The sequence below is a fragment of the Neoarius graeffei genome, chromosome 3, assembly GCF_027579695.1.
Source record: "Neoarius graeffei isolate fNeoGra1 chromosome 3, fNeoGra1.pri, whole genome shotgun sequence".
NCBI lineage: Eukaryota > Metazoa > Chordata > Actinopteri > Siluriformes > Ariidae > Neoarius > Neoarius graeffei.
Window position 1 is genome coordinate 85,276,556 of NC_083571.1, and position 21,253 is coordinate 85,297,808.

General features: G+C 42.9%; 1 protein-coding gene across 7 annotated transcripts in view; it reads left to right on the top strand.

Annotated features, from left to right (window-relative positions):
- The window catches only part of suco (SUN domain containing ossification factor), a 192,317-nt gene that overhangs the window by 163,826 nt on the left and 7,238 nt on the right, over window positions 1-21,253 (top strand). For 5 of the 7 annotated variants that reach the window (XM_060917568.1, XM_060917572.1, XM_060917573.1 and 2 more), the window contains 8 exons: window positions 3,854-3,937; window positions 4,975-5,062; window positions 5,365-6,498; window positions 11,795-11,882; window positions 14,863-14,967; window positions 15,052-15,200; window positions 15,755-15,846; window positions 18,747-18,802. In XM_060917568.1, the coding sequence (XP_060773551.1) occupies window positions 3,854-3,937; window positions 4,975-5,062; window positions 5,365-6,498; window positions 11,795-11,882; window positions 14,863-14,967; window positions 15,052-15,200; window positions 15,755-15,846; window positions 18,747-18,802 (1,796 nt within the window). The remainder of the gene's footprint in view (window positions 1-3,853; window positions 3,938-4,974; window positions 5,063-5,364; window positions 6,499-11,794; window positions 11,883-14,862; window positions 14,968-15,051; window positions 15,201-15,754; window positions 15,847-18,746; window positions 18,803-21,253) is intronic. The other 2 variants (XM_060917570.1, XM_060917575.1) reach the window with 1 other exon arrangement.

Consider the following 21,253-nt stretch of genomic DNA (forward strand, 5'->3'; position numbering starts at 1 on the left):
AGGAGGTGATGGCATGAAAGGAATGATGGTGTAAAGAGTGCAGCTAAGAGAAATCAGAGCTGCGTAAAAAGCGAGAGGCAGAGAGCAGAAATGAAACTGAACGGGGCGGGAGCGAGGTTAGAGCAGTCAACGCAAGTTGGCATTTAGTGAGGGCACACAATTTTACCTTTCCATCCTTGCTTTTAAAATTGTGATTTTCGGCATACACAAATAATGGCACAAAATCTGGACTGCTTGAGTCAAGCGAGACCTCTCCTACAAACAAAACTGCATGCAAAGCTAAGTTAACATGCTAACAATATTCATTACATTGTGTAACTATGACCCAGCTAATCAGACAAACGCTACCAAAGTATTTTGCTACATCAATAAACGAAGACTAGAAAGAATAAAAACGAAAGATTTAATAAATAGCCTGATCTTACCTGTGATGAAGTGGGTGCTGCAAACCCGCGCATTTTTGATGGTGCTTTCATCCCAGTCTACACGTTTGATGGCTTGTAGCCATAGACGTCGGCGATTTTTTTGGGATGGGTGAGATCCTGCTGGAATTCTGTACATTTTAACCCCATCACTGCTACGATTCTGACACCCGACAACACAACAACTAGGCATCGCTGAGTCTTTTTTGAGTCCAGGCTGTGCGCGCAATTTCCTCTTGCGTATGAATGACGTTTACTGCAAAGGGGTCTATAGGCAATATCATGCTTGCCGCACCAACTTTGAACTTTTTGTTTTTATCCTTTATTTCTCTGCCGACAATAACAATCCGTTATCTCGAACTTGGTGTCGATTCACACGTTATTATAAGGGCGTGTTATCTCCCGGCGCAAGAACAATGTGTCAAAAACGCCGAAGTGTGAAACGTTTTTCTTAGACTATAATCATCAGACTGACTAAACTAATTGCTGGTAAATGAGTTTCACACTCGGGTGTTGTCGCGTTGTCAGTACTCCAACAGAGAAAGGCTATCTGTCACAAAGGGACATCTCTTCCTTTAGTAAAGGAACGGCAGAAATTAAACGGGGGCGGGAATCACAGAAAGGGGGGCGGCCCGCACCTCTAAAACCCCTCGTGGAGAACCCGGTCATCTATATTTTGGCGTATTCTGACCGGACTAAAATCACAGTTCTGCATGTGAAACTAGTCCAGCCTGAATAGGGCTTTAATGGCTGCGATACTAGGAATATTCTGCACGCACGCACGCACGTATGCGACTTCATAGTTAACTTGGGTTTATTTTCTGAACCTTGCTGCCAGTTTATCCTGTATACTTTGGTGGCTCTGTATTTCCCTCCTTACACTGCATGCACAGTGTCTGTCTGTTCTGCAATGACGGCAAAAAAAAAAAAAAGCTCACACCAGTGTGCGTGCATGCATACGTTTCTACTTTTTCCACGGCTTGACTTGGGACTCTGTCAGAGTGCTCTAGTGTCATTGGTTAAGAGGTTCTATACAGTATTAGAAATATAGGAGAGGCTCTGGATTGGGCGAGTGCTGCAGTCCTTTGGCAAAGACTGATGAACTGTGGTCTGTGTCGCTGAAAATGGTCCCATAACCTCTGCACCTGTTCCTTTATTGAAAATAACAGGATTTATGAATATACAGGAACATACAATCTGGAAACACCCTTGTGTTCTTCCTAAACAGGTCATATTAAAAGAAGACGCATCTCCCATAACCCAGTACGGGACGGAACAGTACCGTCACACGTTTTAATGTGGTGTCGCGTATTTCTTATATTTGCCTTGTGGGGTTTTGTATGCTGTTCCGTCCCGCAATACCATTTTTGTGACATTTTATTGACATAATGTATAATCTTACCTTTTTTTTTTGCCTTGTGGGGTTTTGTATGCTGTTCCGTCCCGCAATACCATTTTTGTGACATTTTATTGACATAATGTATAATCTTATCTTTTTTTTTTGTTCCAGTTTCACAGAGACCTCGGTCACATCACCATTTTATTAATCGGTACTTACATTAGTTGTCCCGCCTTTATCGATGGTCCCGTCACGTATGATAAAGTTAGAAGAAAAACAAAATGTATTGTTTAGTTGTTTTATTATCGAAATATATAACTTATTCATCTATTTTACAATTTCTTGCCTCTTCCCCACCTCGACTGTTTCGTTTCTTCAGCGGGCATTGTATACATTTCAAGTTCTTTTTTTTTTTTTGATCTGCGCTTCTGTTTTATGACCCACATTTTCACAACCAGCGTGAAACCATGTTTTACTCGAGGTGGCGCTCGTTCCACCACACAGGATTTCTTTGTGACGTCACGCCGAAGTATATTCCGTAATTGGAGTTCCAGGCTTTTAGATCAATTTCGATTGAAAATATCGTGAATATAACGTTAATACAGTGTGACGGGGTATAATGATGCTGGATAATCAAAGAATACGTGTGAGTAATAAGATGTTAAGTATGAAACCCCTGAATATTTAGAAAACGTAACGTTATTGTAATGTACCATCCCGTTCCGGTTCATACTTTCTGTACCGGGTTATGGGAGACCCCAAAGAAGACAGACAGTAAATTCCTCCATATCCATGCATCATGGTGTATTTAAATAATATTGGCTGGCTTTGTGTGGTATATCAGATATATATTCCATTCAGCTAGCATGATCTTGAACAAGTCAAAGACGAGTTCAGTATCATGCTAACGGAATGGGATATATCTGATGCATCATGAAAAAAGCCAGCCAGTATTAGTATTATACAGACACGTTCCTTTCGGGTGTTCAACACGTCTTTCTCTTTCAAAATTCTTTCAATTTTCCATATTTAATGAAGCAAACCTGGCGGCCATGTTTGTTTACAAATTCAATCACTTGCTAGCGCGGAAGTTTTACATCTCCGACGTGTGACGTTGTGTTGTCTTGAGAACCATGTTAATATCATAAACCATATTCAACGCTCATTCTCTATTGGTCGAGCAACGTAATACATACAGGATAAGCGATATGCTAATAATATTGCATGCTATCAAACCAAATGAATGAAGCCTGCTCGAAGGGAATAGAACACATATGCTATTTAGCAGCTGGGAGGTCCGTATCGTGAGATATCGTGACCGAGGTCTTGAAAGTACTGACCGAGGCCCTCTGGGTCGAGGTCAGTATTCAAGGCCGAGGTCACGGTATTTCACCATACGGACCGACCTTAAGCTGGTAAATAATTATTTTTTTCTTTTTACCAAATTCTAACAGAAAACGAGAGCGCCCGAAAGGGAAAGCCGAGCCGAGCCGCCATTTTGAATCCTCATTTACGGCTGTAATGCAAATGGCTTTCTCCTCGGTATACAAGTGCACTTCCATGGCAGGAAGAAAACTACATTTTGCCGCCTATGTAGTCCCCTATTTATACAAATAGGAGTCATTCAGGATTCAGCCATGTTTTTGCTCGGCGTTAGCAAGTTACAGGTTTTTAGCTTTCTTCTGCAATGTTTTTTTATTTCTTCTTCCTCAGGGTAGTAAAACTTGCTTTCGCTGTGAACACTGTTGTTATCGCTATCCATGCTGTAAAATTAATGCTATTCTCCTGAGAAATGCGAAAATAAATGTTGACAAAAATTGCTATCATGTTTGTTGTCGTGAACGAGCGAGTCGCCAGAGGTCCATGACCGGGGTCCGTATCATAGGATACGGACCCGCTCGCCAGCCAATCAGAGCGCAGGACTTGATGGAAACTGGACCGCGAAAAAAAAATAAATGTTTTTATTCCATGCAAAAAGTGTCCTGTATGTATAATAATTTTATATTGTTAATCAGACAGTGATTCCTTGCGTCGCACGACTATTTTGAGTACATTGCTGTAAGTATTTTCAACTTTCCGTTTTTCTTTTCAGAGGCAATCCTAACTATGGTTAACAACATTGCTGCAAATGTCCTCGGGGGGAAGCCAGAGCTTGAAGATGGCACTCAGATGGAAGGTATATGTTTTATCCATCCATCTATGCAAATTGATCCTCCCTCCCTTTCTCTCTCTCTCTCTCTCTCTCTCTCTCTGTCTGTCTGTCTGAGAGCATGGTCGGTGAAAATTCTAACAGCTAGAACCAGTAGCCTTGACTTTAGTTGAGACTTGTACTAAATAGAGTAACGTGTCGTGAGTACTCCCTTTATTCCATGGATCATGCGTCAAAATTTCCAAAGCTAAACACCATATTTGCTTTCGAGTTGAGAGTTTTAAAATGCAGTTTCTTCCCTTTTTTTTTTTTTTTTGAGCGAGTAAGCTTGATGCCAAGGGAATCGAGGACAAACAAACCTGCCCAAATTGATTTACTTTAGAAGTTCACTCGGGTGGAACGCAGTTTTTGTGAAGCTAGCCAAGCGTGGTTTGGGCATTTCCCTCATTAGCAAACCCTGAGCAAACAAGGGTGTTTACTTGCTATGTGGTTAGATAGATAGATAGATAGATAGATAGATAGATAGATAGATAGATAGATAGATAGATAGATAGATAGATAGATAGATAGATAGCGAGCGTATGTTAGGATATGATCATTTTGTATATTTTTAGTATCTGTGATCCAGTAGTATAAATCTGTTCTGAATGTGTTTTTTGTTACTTTTTGCTGAATTTCTCCTAAACTGCAATCATCCACCTTTTCATAATCTTATTGCGCAATTTGGACGCGTTTCTCCTGCTGTTGCTTGTTTGCGAGCCAGATGTGCGTGTCCGTGTTTCTTGTTAAATGTAAATTCCGTATATGCGTATGGATTTTGGCCAGAGGAGGCCGTATTCCTTGAACAATGCGTCCCTGTGTGTGTGTGAGTGAAGGAGAGTTGTGGGAGGATGGGGGTCTACGCTCAGCTAGGGGGAAGAGCCTCTGACGCATGCACACTCCTTCCTCTCTTTTGCCACCGCAGGCAGCTGCTTTTCCCCTTCCCCTCTTTATTGCTCTTCTGTGTTCCTGTTTTTTTTTTTTTTTTTTAATTTCTGTGTGATGGTCATTCGTCTTTTCTGTAGGTAACGTGTCATCGGGGATCGAGAACGTCACTGAAGTCACCGAAACTATGCTCACGCCAACCCCGACACTCATGCAGCAACAAGAAACGTACGTTTTGCATTTACGTACGCACATTTCACATGCACTGCATTTATCAAGCAGCATATGTTTGATAAATCGATCGTGCTTGTGTGCAGATGTGGAAAAATGAGAAATTTGATCACCCACATACACACACGATTATTAGCCTAAAATCCAGATTTCTTTATCGGACAGCATCGTAAAATATTTGCACAGCCACTTGAATAATCTTGGCACTTCCAGAATGAGGAAAAATAATCTGTTTATTATTAGTATGCATGTATTCGTGTGCGTTCGGAAGAGTGATTTTATTTTCTCTGCGTTCCCAGGCTGCACACTCCAGAGTTGGATTCAACAGTGGTGAAGCTGGATCCGGACGTCCCTGTTCCCGAGTCTCCCTCTACTCCTTCATCTGAGGAGAGTCGCATCGTCATCCTGATTGAAAACGAAGAGGAAGAGCCAACCACACCCACAGTGACCCTGCTGGTGGAGGACCGTGATGAAGAGAGGCGGCACGAGGAGGCACACCTCAAGGAGAGCGAATTTTACTGCTCTCAACTTTCCACTTTGTCCTGCCTAGCCAGCCTCCATGAACACCTCCACCTCTGTTGTTCCGCCGCGCTGGCTCTGCAGAGGCTTCGCCAAGAGCGCCACGCACATCCCTGCGCGCGTGCACGATCATCAGCACAACTCCCAGACCCCACGCCAACTCGAACCCCATTGACGCCCTCTGAGAAGTCTTCAGAAGTCGAGCTGACACAAAGTGAACAGACTGCGCCTACCGACACGCCCCCTGTGACTCCTGATCCAATCACTGATCCCCCAATTTTATTAGAGCCAAGCCACACCTCCTCCCTTCCCCATCACAGCTACTCTGAGACTTCGGTCTCCAAAGCCACGCCCACCGAGGCCATTCCTGACTCTCTCCCCACGGATGACCCGCAAGATCCGATACCACGGTACATGGAGCTCGTACCCGAAACGCAGACTCCCTCCATGACCAGCACCTCTCTCTGTTCCACCTTCACCTCCACCACCTCCTTCGTCCTCACCCCCACGGCGTCACTTCTCAGCCCCGAGACGACAGAGCTTCCTGTTCCCACCAAAGAACAGCCTGTCCATTCTGTTCCCCCACACACGCGGCCAACAGAAGTACCGCCTCTCACAGAACTTCCTGTGCCCGGCCCAGAGCCTTCTGCAGGCAGTGAAGACGTCCAGCACAATGCTGCTCCCCTCACTTCTCAGGAAGAGCCGATGGAGGAGGTGCAGAGCACACTACAGCGCACCGCCACGGACTTCTATGCCGAGCTACAGAACTCGAGCGAGCCGGGCTATGGGAACGGCAACCACGTGCACGGCTCCAACCAGAAGGAGTCAGTGTTTATGAGGCTTAATAATAGGATCAAAGCGCTGGAGATGAACATGTCGCTCAGCAGCAGATACTTGGAAGAGCTCAGCCAGAGGTAAAACATCTCACTCACTCTCTCACACAGACAGTCGCTCCTGCCTCATACGTAGACGTGTGTGCGTTTTTACTCCGCTGTGCTATTTTAATAAATGAGCTTTTTACTTGCCTGACTTTCCCTGGCGCATCGTCATTTTATTCATTATTATATGAGTTATTATACTTTTTTTCGTTATATACACCATCCGGTAGGTTCTTGAATGTGACGATGACGGACAGCGGCCGAAGATAGAACTTTTAATACAAGATGTTTTGGGTCCGGTTTCCCAAAGTGGCAGCAGAAATTTAACACATTTATTATAATAATAATAAAATAAAAATTAAAGTAATTATTACCAAAAAAAAAACTGTCTGTTCCCACCTGCTGGAAGATACCAATTACTTTATATTACGAACATCGCATAAACCATACATTTACATAATTTCAGGTTTAAGTGCATGCCAGTAATCTCTCTAATTCATAAACAAAATACCCAATTACATTACATGCATACATTTTGTACAATGCACATAATTAATGTTAATTAGGTGAAACCACTCCAATCCATGCACGAGCTGGTGGGCGTGCCCGAGACTGGCACTACAAAGCCACCACGGCCTCCATACTTCGGGTCGTTTGACCCAGGAACCCGGAAGTCCTGTAGAAACGAGCAGTGAAGTAACGGGAAAATGCAGCTCTCGCCTACACAATCACAGATGCGTAAAATTAAAAGACCCAAACTTGTGTGTGCGCTGTTATATGATTACTGTAACCGTGTATTGTCAGAAAGGACGATAGATAAGCGTAACCGTTGCACAATAGCACTACAAACAACCTGCGTGTGCACCGCAAAGTTATTTCAGAGCTAGCTTGTAGCTTCCAGAGTTACTATTGCCCCTTTTCCACCAAAGCAGTTCCAGGGCTGGTTCGGGGCCAGTGCTTAGTTTGGAACCGGGTTTTCTGTTTCCACTGACAAAGAACTGGCTCTGGGCCAGAAAAACCGGTTCCAGGCTAGCACCAACTCTCTGCTGGGCCAGAGGAAAGAACCGCTTACGTCAGCGGGGGGTGGAGTTGTTAAGACCAACAACAATAAGACCGCAAAAGATCGCCATTTTTAAGCGACTAGAAGCAGCAGCTGTACAAACGCGAAGTCATCCATTATTATTGTTGCTGCTGCTGCTTTTTCCATGTTGTTTTTGCTTCGATATTCACGCCAAGGTTTATGCAAATGTAGCGACGTAACTGACGTATTGAGGTATTTCACTCACGTGACCAAGTCATGTGATGCCATTTTGGACGGCACGGCTCGAATCAGTTTGAATGCGAGGAAGGCGACAAACGAAAAACATAAAAGAAAAAGGAGCGAGATGCATAAAACACCTTCACTATCCAGCGACGTAGGGCATTTACAGGGCGAGCAGAGGGAGAGGTATTTGCAAAAATTGAGGTTAGCAGGCTTAGAGAACGACGTTTACCTGCTTCCACCAGGACTGTTCACTGACAGCTAAGATTTGTTCACATTTTCATTTACTTTCGGTCCTCAGGATAAACAAAATGTTATTAAATGTCATTGAAATAACTTCTTAGTCTGTTGAGACATGGCCCGTTATAAGTTTTTCCTTTACTGTATTTACTAGTTTACTGAGCGCGCTCCGGGGCTGGCCGGGGCTAGCTAGCGCTCCGGGGCTCAGTAAACTAGTAAATACAGTAAAGGAAAAACTTGAGACTGAAAGGTTTTAACAGTCATCCAGATGACTGAATGTTGACATTAGCTAGCTTGCCGTCCAAAATGGCGGACACCGGGGCGTCACGTGACCCTGTGACGTCAGGTGAAATACCTCAATACAGTGACGTAATGACGTGGCTCCCCTTAGCACCGCGAGCTATGGAAAAGCAAACTGGTTCTCAGCTGGCTCGCAAGTTGAACGAGTTGTGAACCAGCACCAGCACTGGCCCCGAACCAGCCCTGGAACTGATTTGGTGGAAAAGGGGTATATGTGTGTCAGTATAGTGTAATGTGGTGCGCTGTAGTGTAACGCAGGGATAGACCTCAATCTGCACAGCTCTGGGTCACATGCTCACTGACCACTTTATTAGGAGCACCCGTACACCTACTCGTTCATGCAATTATCTGAATCATGTGGCAGCAGTGCATAAAATGCAGATACGGAGCAGCGGCTTCACGTAACGTTCACATCAACCATCAGAATGGGGTAAAAATGTGATCTCAGTGATTTTGACCGTGGCATGATGGGCTGGGTTTGAATATTTCTATAACTGCTGATCGGCTGGGATTTTCTCACACAACAATCACTAAAGCTGTGGTTCACAACCTATTTTTGTTTATTTATTTTTCCTTGAAGGCCCCCCCCCCGCTTGCGTCCGAGACAAACCGGGTCCCCCCAACAACCCCTGCCGACACACACGTACCACAAGAATAAAGTGATTTACGAAATTCTATTTGGAAAAATAAACAGTAGTTGTAGGTTTTTGTTCCTGTTCTGTTTTACAGTATATATGGGTGAATGTTTTTCTTTCCTCCTTTTTATGTCATCAGCTGGCACACACGCACGCGCGCGCAGAACTGCAAGGACGTTAAAATTTGTGTCTTTTCATGAGAGCTCAACGTTTAAACTTCAAACATGAGCTTAACTTTTTTTCCTTTAACAACCAGAGTAGGCCACCCACATTACAGAAGAACAATAGTGAGTGATTGTCAGATATATATCAGCATCTATACAGTTTTCTTTCCTTCTGTTTCTAAAATAGAAATGGAAATAACTGCAAGGACATTTAACGATGACTTTTTTTTTTCTCCCCCCCCATGAGAGCTAAAGCTCTTAATCTCCTCAAGGAGCAGGTTCATGAGCCGGGTAAACTCTGTGCGTAAAGACGCGCGCACAGTGCCATCAGACTGCTTCAGCAGCATTGGAAAATTTCTCTAACTCCCCTTTTGACATTTTTGCAACTCTGTACTTCAGTTTGCGCACAAAAGCGTCCAGGGCATCTTTGCCCTACATGATGATTAATTCAGGCCCCTGTATCCGCTCGTTCGTCTCGTCGTAGAGCCTGAACGTGTCTGCCAGGTATGCCGCTTTGATCCAAAACACATCAGTCAGCTGTTCACACAGTGGTCGATTGTGATCTTGGAAGAATTACTAAATGCATAATGATCTTTAAAGCATGAGGTACTAATAATATGAATAAGCTGGAAAATCTACGATATAGAATGATGTTTTAAGTATTCTGTGGCTGAGAGAGAATCCCTTTTGAAAACTGATTTATGGTTTGGAATGCATGTTTGTTTATATGGCCATCTTTTCAGTCATTTTATAGCCACTCCGCACCATGCTAACATGTTAATGCACAGCTTGGAGCTGATTATTGGGGAGGGATCTGACACCTGAGCCAGATGTTGCGTGTTTAGTGTTGACATGGGATGTCGTGACGATCCTTGCTAATGCAAATAGCCAGTTATCATGTTAACTTTTGTTGAGCCACTGTTTTGAAGACTACTGAAGACCTGTGCTGCTGAACTGGGTGAACCACTCCAACGCATCTTCGACCTCAGCCTGCATCTGGGGAGAGTGCCTACCCTCTGGAAGACATCATGTATCGTTCCAGTTCCCAAAAAGAATCGGCCCAGCGAGCTGAACGACTTCCGACCGGTGGCACTCACTTCACATCTGATGAAGACGTTGGAGCGGCTCTTCCTCAGCCTCCTCAGACCCCAGGTACAACATGCCCAGGACTGTCTGCAGTTTGCGTACCGGGCAGGTGTTGGTGTGGAAGACGCCATCCTCTACCTGCTACACCGAGCCCACTCGCATCTGAATAAGGGAAATGGCACAGTGAAGATCCTCTTCTTGGACTTCTCGAGTGCCTTCAACACCATCCAGCCCCTGTTGCTTCAGGACAAACTGAACAGGATGCGAGTGGACCCCTGCCTGGTCACCTGGATCTCCAGCTACCTCACTGACAGGCCGCAGTACGTCAGGCTGAAGGACATCACGTCTGACACTGTGATTAGCAGCACTGGAGCACCCCAGGGCACAGTGCTGGCCCCTCTTCTCTTCACCCTGTACACCGCGGACTTCTGCTACAACTCAGAGCTGTCTCACATTCGGAAGTTTGCCGATGACACAGCCATCGTTGGGTGCATCAGTGACGACAGAGAGGAGGAGTATAGGAGCCTGGTGAGGGACTTTGCTGTGTGGTGCAACAGGAACTATCTGCAGCTCAACACCTTGAAGACCAAGGAGCTGGTCATTGACTTCGGGAGGTCCAGACCAAGGTCACGACCAGTTCTGATCGAGGGAGTCGAGGTGGAGGCTGTGGATTCCTACAAGTACCTCGGGCTGTGGCTGGACAGCAAGCTGGACTGGACTTGCAACACCAAACACTTGTACAGGAAGGGACAGAGCAGGCTATACTTCCTTAGGAGGCTGCAGTCCTTTAACATCTGCAGGAAACTCCTGTGGATGTTCGATCAGTCCGTGGTCGCCAGTGTCCTGTTTTACACCGTGGTGTGCTGGGGGGGAGCACATCCAAGAAGGACACATCCAGGCTGGACAAACTGATCAGGCGGGCCGGCTCTGTGGTCGGCATGAAGCTGGACTCTCTGGTGACGGTGGCAGAGAAGAGGTCTATGGACAAACTACTGAACATCATGGACGATGCCAGTCACCCTCTGCACACTGTCATCAGCAACCAGAGGAGCCTGTTCAGTGACAGAATGCTCCTTCCCAAGTGCAGGACGAACAGACTCAAAAACTCCTTCGTCCCTCACGCCATCAGACTGTACAGCTCCTCTCTGGGGGGGAGGAGGGGAACAGGAGGACAGAGGACGGGAAGGAGCAGCAGCCTAGCCTGACGATAAGCAATACCCGACAATGTGCAATTTAATATATCTCCTGCTGCCCCTTCCTCTCTTCCCCATATCTTATTCTTTTTATATTTGTATATGTAAAAATTTATTTTATCTCCAAGTTTTTCTCCATTTCTTTGTTTATCTGTAATGATGCTGCTGGAATCTTAATTTCCCTGAGGGAACCCTCCCAAAGGGATCAGTAAAGTTTAATCTAATCTTTGTATTCATAGTCAGGGCAAGTGAGGCAGACTCAAAAGGGGGGGGGGATTTCAAAACTTAATCAGCTCCACCTACTTAACTGAGACCTAATCTTGACCAATGATGAGAGATTTTACCGAATGCACCATTTAAGTGCCATATTGCCTGTTGTTTAATGTCCAGCTCAGTATTTTGGAAGAAGTGTAGAGTATATTGTTTACACGCTGATGTTTTGCTGTCACTCAGGTATCGTAAGCAAATGGAGGAGATGCAACGGGCATTCAATAAGACCATCATTAAACTGCAGAACACTTCCAGAATCGCAGAGGAGCAGGTCAGTAGCATTGTATATCGCCAATTATTCTATCCATGTTCACTGGATATGAGCAATCGCACACTTTGATTGGCTACTCTATCAGAGCCTAATCTAGGGCGCAATACGCGATAATACGCATTTTTTTATCTGTCTGTCGCACATCCACTTTTTGGGCGCGAGAGTGATATCGCGTATCTATTCATTTTGTTGCGCATTTATAAGTAGAGAGCGTGTAGTCGCGTTGTACTGAATCTTGTGCGTATCAATTTGTCAGCACCCGCTAGCAAGCACTGCGGTAAATACAGCGTTGTTTACACACCTATCGGAAAATATCGGAAAGGACCGAAGTATTCCGAATGGTTTATTTAGCGGGTAAAACAGTTTTGTGAACTATTATATCATTGGTCACTGAACCGGAAGACAGTGTATCTCAACCAATCGTGTGAAGTGTTTTAAAAATACCCAAAAGCACATGGCATATCGTTCTGTCTCATCCAAACATAACATTCAGAGTAGAGGTCTGCGCGGGACAGAATTTTCAGTCCCGTTCCCGCCTGCTCCCGCATTGTGCAGTCCCGCTCCTGCCCGCTCCCGCAAAGAATTATGATTTTCAGTCCCGCCCGCGCCTGCCATATTTTGTCCCGCTCCCGCCCGCAAATCCCGCATGATGCAGACATTCGCGTTATTTCTCACGAAACTTCTTGTCATTGGCTTGGGGAATTAAACATGCTGAGCTTAGCTGAGCTCTCCACTGACCGATCCTTCATTTATTGTAAGTTTATTGTTTAGACTCTGACATTCTGCTGATACATTCCAAGTTGAGCGCTGCATGCGCTCATGTTTGACAGCTCTCGCTTTGATTGACAGCTCTCGCTTTGCGCACTCCCACTTCCGAGTCTGTGGCGTTATGATTCCAACCGCGATTTCATTCTCCTCTCATATGAAGTGCTGCGCAACCACAACCAGCTCCTCAGATTATACACTGTCTATTTCTAGCTTTAAATTGAACAATCTGTGTGATACACAGTCCTTTTTAATACTAGTTAATACTTTAATACTTTTTAATACTTAGGACTAATACTCTTTACTTTTTAACGGTAAATGTACCTCTTTTTAAAGCAGCATTTACTTCTGAAGCACTGTGAGCTTCACTAGAGGAGCTCTGCTCTTCTGGCGTGATCGGAGATCTCAAACACGGAAGAGCGGAAAGGAATCGGAAACGTACGCGAGATTAGACCACGTCCGCAAATTTAGGCATCTTAAAATGTTTTTATTAATGCCAAATAAAATATCCAGCACAACTTATATATGATAGACATAAATTAATAATTTATAAATTTTATTTTAAACACGTTTTTAGTTAGCGGGACTGCAGCTTATCACCTCTCCCGCCCGCGCCCGCATTGTGCACTCCCGCCCGCAATGAGCTTTCAAAATTTGTCCTGCGCCACACTGCTTTGCGTCGGGTCCCGCGGGAGTGCAGGGCTCTAATTCAGAGCCTCCAGGATTTCGCGATTTGCAACATCAACGCAAATTCAGCCAATCCCCGCGAATTCAATCGTTGGCGTCGTCTTGCGGTGACGTCGACAAACTACCTTCCGCCTTACTTCTGTGTATACGTTCAAGAGAAGCAGCATGTGCTCAGTGTTGCCAGATTGGGCGGTTTTAAGTGCATTTTGGCGGGTTTTGAACATATTTAGGCTGGAAAACGTCAGCAGTATCTGGCAACATTGCATGAATAGGCTTAAATTCTGTTACTGAAAGTGTGTTATGTTTACAGTGAAGCACTGTGTGCACTTTATTTTTTTTACTTAAAAATTAATGGATGCCAACATTTTTGCCAAAATGTTATTTTATTTTCCATTGTTTAGGCAGCTTCAGCATCATACTGTGAGATTCTGTTCAAATTTTTTTTTTCTTCTATGAAGCCTGAGCCATTTATTTTATTAGTTTATAATTATTGTTTAATTTAGTCTTCAGGAGAGACTGCCTGCACACAGTACTAGTATTAATAGTTTTTTTTTTTTCTTACATGAAAGCTGAGGCATTTATATTGTATTTTAAGGTAACTTCATGTTGTGCTGTGAGGTTCTCTGCACTTTAACTTTTGAACCAACAGGTGCATTTGGAGAAGTAAAGCTTATTTTTCTGCATTTTTGTAGTCCTGGTAATCTTACACATTCTACATGATTGCTAGGTTTTTTTTTTAGTAATTTGTTTAATTTTTCTTGTTGAAAGTTCAATTTAGTATTATGTTAATGATATTCTAAAAGTAAAGATTAATAAAACTGTTCTGTTTATAGATGTACTCTTGAAAATATCTACCAATGTATTACTTATTTTTCTGTCCCCACTAACTGGAACAAATGAGGGATATTTTTACCCATGTTAATATTTTCTGTCCCCTGTTTCTACAACTAGTGAGGGATCTGTCCCCTATTTTCAAATTCCTAGATTAGGCTCTGTATACGACTAGGCTATCAGCTCATATACCGAGAGTAGAGAAAGAAAATATGGCGGCACGTGTTGCTGAACCAACCGAGGACGAAATAAAAACTACTCGAAACAAAGTACACAAAAAAGCAACAAAATATGGAATGAAAGTATTTGATGGTAAGAACGTCTTTATTATTATAGCTTTTTTCCCCCCCACAAATTGCTACTATAATTTCGGTGGTTTGTTTACATTCTAAGCGAAAATGATCGTGTTGGATGTTTTGTACCAAGTTTTTATTTATTGAATTTGCAAAAAAAAAAAAAATGATCAGTTTCTCAAAATCCAGTGAACGTGGATAGAATAAAACAGTTATTCCATTCAGTCTCACTGTATGTGGCTTATAGCCGACTCTATGCGACACGCCTCGTCAGTTATCGACTCGATTTTGTGGAATAACTGTGAAATAGGCATGCAGGACGTTGCCTGAGAATGTAGGTTTGAGCAGGTAAGCCCCATCGGATTAGTTTTGAAGGGAATAAAGTTGTTTTTGTGCTCCTTCAGGATCAGAAACAGACAGAGGCCATCCAGATGTTGCAGAGCCAGCTGGAGAACGTCACCAAGCTCATGCTTAACCTGTCGGTCACTGTGGGCCAGTTACAGAGAGAGGTGCGCGCACCTATACACCTTTTCCTGTCCGTGCCCATTCTGTCAGGAATGTCTATTCGTTTTGACGTCACGTCTGTGTTGCAGGTGTCGGACAGACAGAGTTACTTGGTGGTGTCTCTGTTGTTGTGTCTGGCTCTGGGCCTGCTCTTGTGTACGCAGTGCTGCTGCAGCAGCTCCTCCAATAATAGAAGCTCTCCCATCCCTGTGAGCAACCATTACCCTAGTCCCAAGAGGTATGTACGCACGCATGCAATCCTGATGCAGAGTTGCACCCACACTCTTAATCTGGTGGGATACTGAAACAAATTGGGTATTTTGGAGTAAAGAAGACGGATCAGCATTACAAAAGCAGCTGAAATGGAGTAATTTGTGAAAATGTGCCTCTTCCAGACCTGATGCACTGAGATTTTCAAGTCTAGCAGCAATGCACTACTATTGTACAGTGCTAATGTTGGGTTTTGGAATTAGACGCTGTTTCTAACCCGAGAGGAAATGCATTCTGTGAAAAAATCTTGAATCTCGGAACACTGTTAAGAAGTCAACTTGCAGCTCCTCTCCTTTTAAAACCATTCTGCAGACTTTGAGGTGCAGTGTGTGTGTCCGAGAAAGAAATACAAATGGTGTCCTCCCCCCAAAAAGTATGCTGACGAGTGCTGGTTTGATGGTTACGACTACTTTTTTTTTTTTTAATTGTCTGCCAATAACTTTTATGGTTAGGTGAAGCCAGCTGAAACACATGTACCACCAATGACCTGCTGTTTCTTTCTTCTCTCGCCCTCGTTTCCAGGTGTTTCTCCTCTTATGACGACATGAGTTTGAAACGGAAAGTTTCCTGCCCTCTTATACGGTCCAAGTCGTTTCAGCTGCCCCCTTCAGATGGTAAGAGAGGTGTTCTTTCTTTCTCTCTTTTTCTTTCTCTCTTTCTCTCTTTTTCTTTCTTTTTCTTTCTCTTTTTCTCTCTTTTTTCTTTCTTTTTGCTTTCTTTCTCTTTCTTTCTCTCTTTCTTTCTTTCTTACTTTTTTTCTCTTTCTCTCTTTCTCTCCTTTCTTTTTTCTCTTTTTTTCTTTTTCTCTCTTTCTCTTTCTTTCTCTTTTTTCTCTCTCTTCTTTCTTTCTCTTTTTTCTCATTTTCTTTCTCTTTCTTTCTCTTTTTCTTTTTCTCTTTTTCTTTCTTTCTTTCTTTCTCTTTCTTTCTCTCTTTCTCTCTTTCTTTCTCTTTCTTTTTCCTTCTTTTTCTTTCTCTTTCTCTCCTTTTTTTCTCTTTCTTTTTTCTCTTTCTTTCTCTTTCTTTTTCTCTTTCTTTCTTTCTCTCTTTCTTTCTTACTTTTTTTTTTCTCTTTCTCTCTTTCTCTCCTTTCTTTTTTCTCTTTTTTTCTTTCTCTCTTTCTTTCTTTCTCCTCTTTCTCTTTTTCTTTCTTTCTCTTCTTTCTTTCTCTTTTTTTTCTTTCTCTTCTTTCTTTCTCTTTTTTTTCTTTCTTTCTCTTTTTCTTTCTTTCTTTCTCTTTTTCTTTTTCTTTCTCTCTTTCTCTTTTCTTTCTTTCTTTCTTTCTTTCTTTCTCTCTCTCTCTCTCTCTCTCTCTCTTTCTCTCTCTCTCTTTCTTTCTTTCTTTCTTTCTTTCTTTCAGCCCAAACACACATGTATTCCTGTTTCTGTCTCTCTCTTGCTCTGCTCCTCACACTTATTTCTTGTTTTCTCAAAACACATCATGTAGGGCTTGACTGATGTGGGGTTTTTGGTAACGATAATGAGAGGTCAGCGATTTCCAATAATCTGTTACTTTCCGATACCCGCGCCTCAGATGTAAAAAGGCAATCGTCTTCGTTCAAATAGAAATGTATTAAAATATTGTGTCCAGTACAAAAATAGTCAAGCAGGCATAAATGTACATCACCAAACCTGTTTTGAACTATGTACACCACAGGATTACTTGAATTTTATATATAAAACACCTATTTATCTGGGAACATGCACATTTATTAGTTATCGGTTTTTAAGGTATTACCTACTTAATTCTAAAAGGTTTAATCCATTTTCATCACTCTAATATAGCATGTATGCAATGCTAAAGTGCATATCACAGGTAAATTCAGGAGCAAGATCAATGTAATTCTCCTATTTTATATTAAACGTTGGTCAAATATCTGTCACATTTTGCATTCTGTGCAATTTTTTTTTTTACCTTGCGCAATACCAGAAAAATTCAGTTGAAATCAAGCCATTTGAGGCGAATTGGTCCGCCTCTGAAAAAACTTGGCATTTGGATTTCCCGGCAAACATTGATGTGCGGGACGCCTCTCTCTGAATCCTACGTCAGCGCTGGTTTGTTTATGAGAAAACGACCTGGTGGTTTTCTGCAAATTTCTTCAACGTTATCGCGTAATTATTAAAACGGTTAACAGACGTATCGTAGGAGGGTGTAGCAACACCAATCTTGATGGGATTAGTACTCATCATTTCCCACATTCCGCTCAGGTGACAATTCCATATTTCAATGCAAAATCGCTAGCTGCTAAACTTGGTCTCCACAGGCTGTGCACTGAAACCGTACAAAGCTTGCGCAGCCTGCTGGCGCTTCCGCAGGTAACGTCACGAATCTGGCTCCAGACTCCCTTGGGATTTTTCCAGACGCGTTTTATTTTATTTTCTGCTGTAGACAGATGGCCTTGTGCAAAATTACCCTTCCGGATGAGTGTGTAAAGGGACATACTTTCATATTTTAAAAAAAAAAAACGAATTTGGTCCAGGATATGCACTTTTAATGTAACGATGAAATACTTTAGGATTTGTACATGGATGCCATTAATTTGTGTGTACAACCGAAATGTAGGTTTTGTTTAAATAGCTGAACGCCTTCATCTATTTGACATGCGATTTTGACTCTGCTTGGGTCAGCTGATTGTTGGATTTGTGGCTTTACAAACAGTGGTGTTGCAGTGTGCCCTCTGGTGGACAAACTGTGCAGTGACTACTCTTAACATGGTTAAAGGATCGATCTTCTGTCTTTTTTTTTTTGTTGTGTGTTTTTTTTTGTCATTTATCAGTCGTTATAAACACTGATGCCAATTTATCACCAATTAGCTCACGTTGGCCGATAACATCGGCATGATTTATCAGTCAGGCCCTAACGTCATGTACGCCTGTAGTGCCCTGCTGCACCACATTCATCTCTCAGTTCAGCATGGAAACCTGACTGTATGTCTTCCCATGAAATGAGATGTTTGCCCTGAAGAAAATGTCTTGGCTCATCATAGTTAATAGATCTACGAGCTGCTTTGTGTTATTTTACAGTACGACTGTGGCTTTGTGCTGTTTCATAAAAGTTTAGCATGTCAAACAATTAGGAACTTGCTAGCATGGCTTTTCCTCTCTTTCTGCCTGCAACATAGAGCTGCAGAACAAGTGAATTGTTTATTTATTTTAAAATGCCATGTGACGGTCTTAGGATCCCTTCTGATTACATGTATAACCGTCCATGGTGAGAATGTTTGTGTATGCACCTTTGGTCCTTTGTCTCCAAAGTTGCAAAGGGCGTCTTTATTTTTAATGCTTGGCGCTGGCTCACCTATATATTTTAAAAAATTTGCAAGTAGTAAATACTAACATTTGTACAATTAAGATATGATTGAAATCTTCCAGTAATTGAGGAAATGGTTTGAGTTGTGCGTTTGATCATTTTGTTCTACAGTAAGTTCTACTACTTGCAAGTCAAGTCATGCTTGTTACATGTTCATAGTTGCCATATCATTCCTTTAACCTGCCCCCCTCTCTCCCCTCTTTAGTAGGTCCTGATGACTTGTACATTGTAGAACCTCTAAGGTTTTCTCCAGAGAAAAAGGTACAGTGTCCATTTTGCCTGCAGTGGTAGGCTGCTGTGCACTCGAGGAGCTGAGTTTCAAACTCACTCACTTGTTCGGTTTGGGGAAAACATGGCAAACAAAGGACTCCGAAAACACAAACACAACAAAGTAACCAAGTGGTTGCCATTTCTACATGATGTAGAAAACGTTTTATTTGGTTCATACGTCTGTATAAGAACAAGTGAGTGTTTTGGAACACAGCCCCAGCAGTTTGTTTCATACTGGTCCAATTGAACCACTTTTCTCCTGACTGAAACTTTTGACACTATGCTCGCAAGACTCACCCGAGCTTATTGATTATTAGTACGTTTTTCTCTTCCACTTTTCCTCTTTGTCCTTACCTTGTTTTGTGGTGTTCATTTCAGGAAGTTTAGTTAATATACGGTCAACTCCTGAATTACTGGCACCCTTTAAAAACGCGTATACTGTATACATGACTGAGTTTTATTCAGTGAGACAAATTAGAAGCAGAATAAAACCTAGTTTCAGCCTCCGATACTCCACCCAGGAGGGCGAAAGCGAGAGGTTAAGGCTACATCCACACGACAACGGCAACGAGATTTTATTTAAAAAAATATCGCGTCCACATGGGCAACGGATCAGTAAAATATCAGGTACATATGGCAACGCAACGCTTGCTGAAAACGATGCAATACACATGCCACACCTCTAGGGGCGCTGTAAGACGGTCCCATCAGAGACACCAGAGCAATAGAAGTAGTAGACGCATGCACATAAACCCCTTCTTCTACCCGGTGTGAAGCACTGTCAGGAACAAACACACAACAAGAAAAAGATGGGTGCGACTACGCGAGGAAATCGTGCCTTCTGTATGCAGGGTTTTTTCTAGAAAAATTTAGTATGAGGGCGCTCACCATGGCGAGGGAGCGAAGCGGGGGGGGAGATGGTGCCGGTTGTGTCGTCCCCCCCCCGCCGTGCAAAGCCTTTGAAAAATGCTCCAATGGGACATTCTGAGGTTGTCTGAGAGGGAAATTGTAACAAATTGTCTGTCAACATTGAAAAAGAAAGAAGTAATCTTCTGCCCCGGACAGTCTTTGGCTTTCTTCCGCTTCGTGCCGCGGGATGACATCTTTAAATGCCCAAGTGTCAACAAAAACAACTCGCGAACTACTTCTGTCAAAAGCTCCCGTGCCGGTGGGTGAAAGGTCATTCAGTCTCGAGAAATCTCGCTCTACAAGTCAGCTGACCTTGTATGTAACCCAGGTCAAATCTCGCGAGAGCAGCCGCGACAAGTAAACAACTAAACAACATGGCGCCTCAGTCTGGAAAACGCCAATTCGGATCGTTTTTGCACCGTCTGGCGGTGTATCTACTATGATTGGAATATTTTTGGAGCGATTATAACGTATTTGATGATCAGACACATTGTCACGTAGTCTTGCTGGGATGTTTTCACGGAGTCGGTAAGGGGGCACACGCCGAGAGTAAGAGGGCGCAGCGCCCCTGTTCCCCCGTTTAGACGAAAGCCTGGTGTGTACAAATTAGTTTTATTAGTGCGCATAGTTTTATATAACTTAATTTTCTTATTGTGCGTGAACATTTTGAAAAGCATTTTTATATAATTTATATAACTTTTTATATTGTGTGAACATTTTGAAAAGCAGTCTTATCCAATAAAAAAAGAAATTCAAGAAATGGTTCAGTTACTTGTTTATTTAAAAGAAAAGCTGTATACAAAAGTGAATGCAATGCAGTGGTTCATACAAAACAGCGAGAGTGCTGCTTGTTCTAGTCATGTGGTTGTGACGTCATCGTAAACAAATCCGTTCTACTCATCCAGACGACTTCGCAACGGCGCCGTTGCCGGATTTTTCCACTCTGGAACCCGTTCTCAAAAAATATCGTTGTGGGGCACCCAAAACGCCGGTGCCGTGTGGACGCCAGGCCGAAACGATAAACAATTTTATCAGATTCACCTGAATCCGTTGCCGTGTGGACAGGGCCTAAGACTTGATGAATCTTGAAACAAGATATTGACTCCACATAAACACCCAATGAAGAAACAATTAAATTTAAAGGAGCTTAATGCTCTGGGGGGGGGGGAATATTCATCAGAGTTTCATAAAAATGAATGTAGATTTGAGTACACAGAATGGCGTAAGAACCAGTCTGTCTGAATCATGACATGATCTCGCGGAGCTGTGATGTGAGCACCACTGCTAAATCAGCTTCTTAAACACGTTCTCTCCGGCTAATCCCTTATTTAAAGCTCAGATTTCTGACACACCATCTGATTTACATTTAATTTATACTCGAATAACTGAGTAAAAGAGAAGAATACAGTCGGCTACAAGTCTGAGGAAGTAAATCTCGTCCGTGAAGCCGAGTTGGAGGTCAACTTGAAATCTGCCAGGACCAAGTCGGCATTTTCATTATCCTTGGAAGGGTCATAAATCTGTTATTTTGGG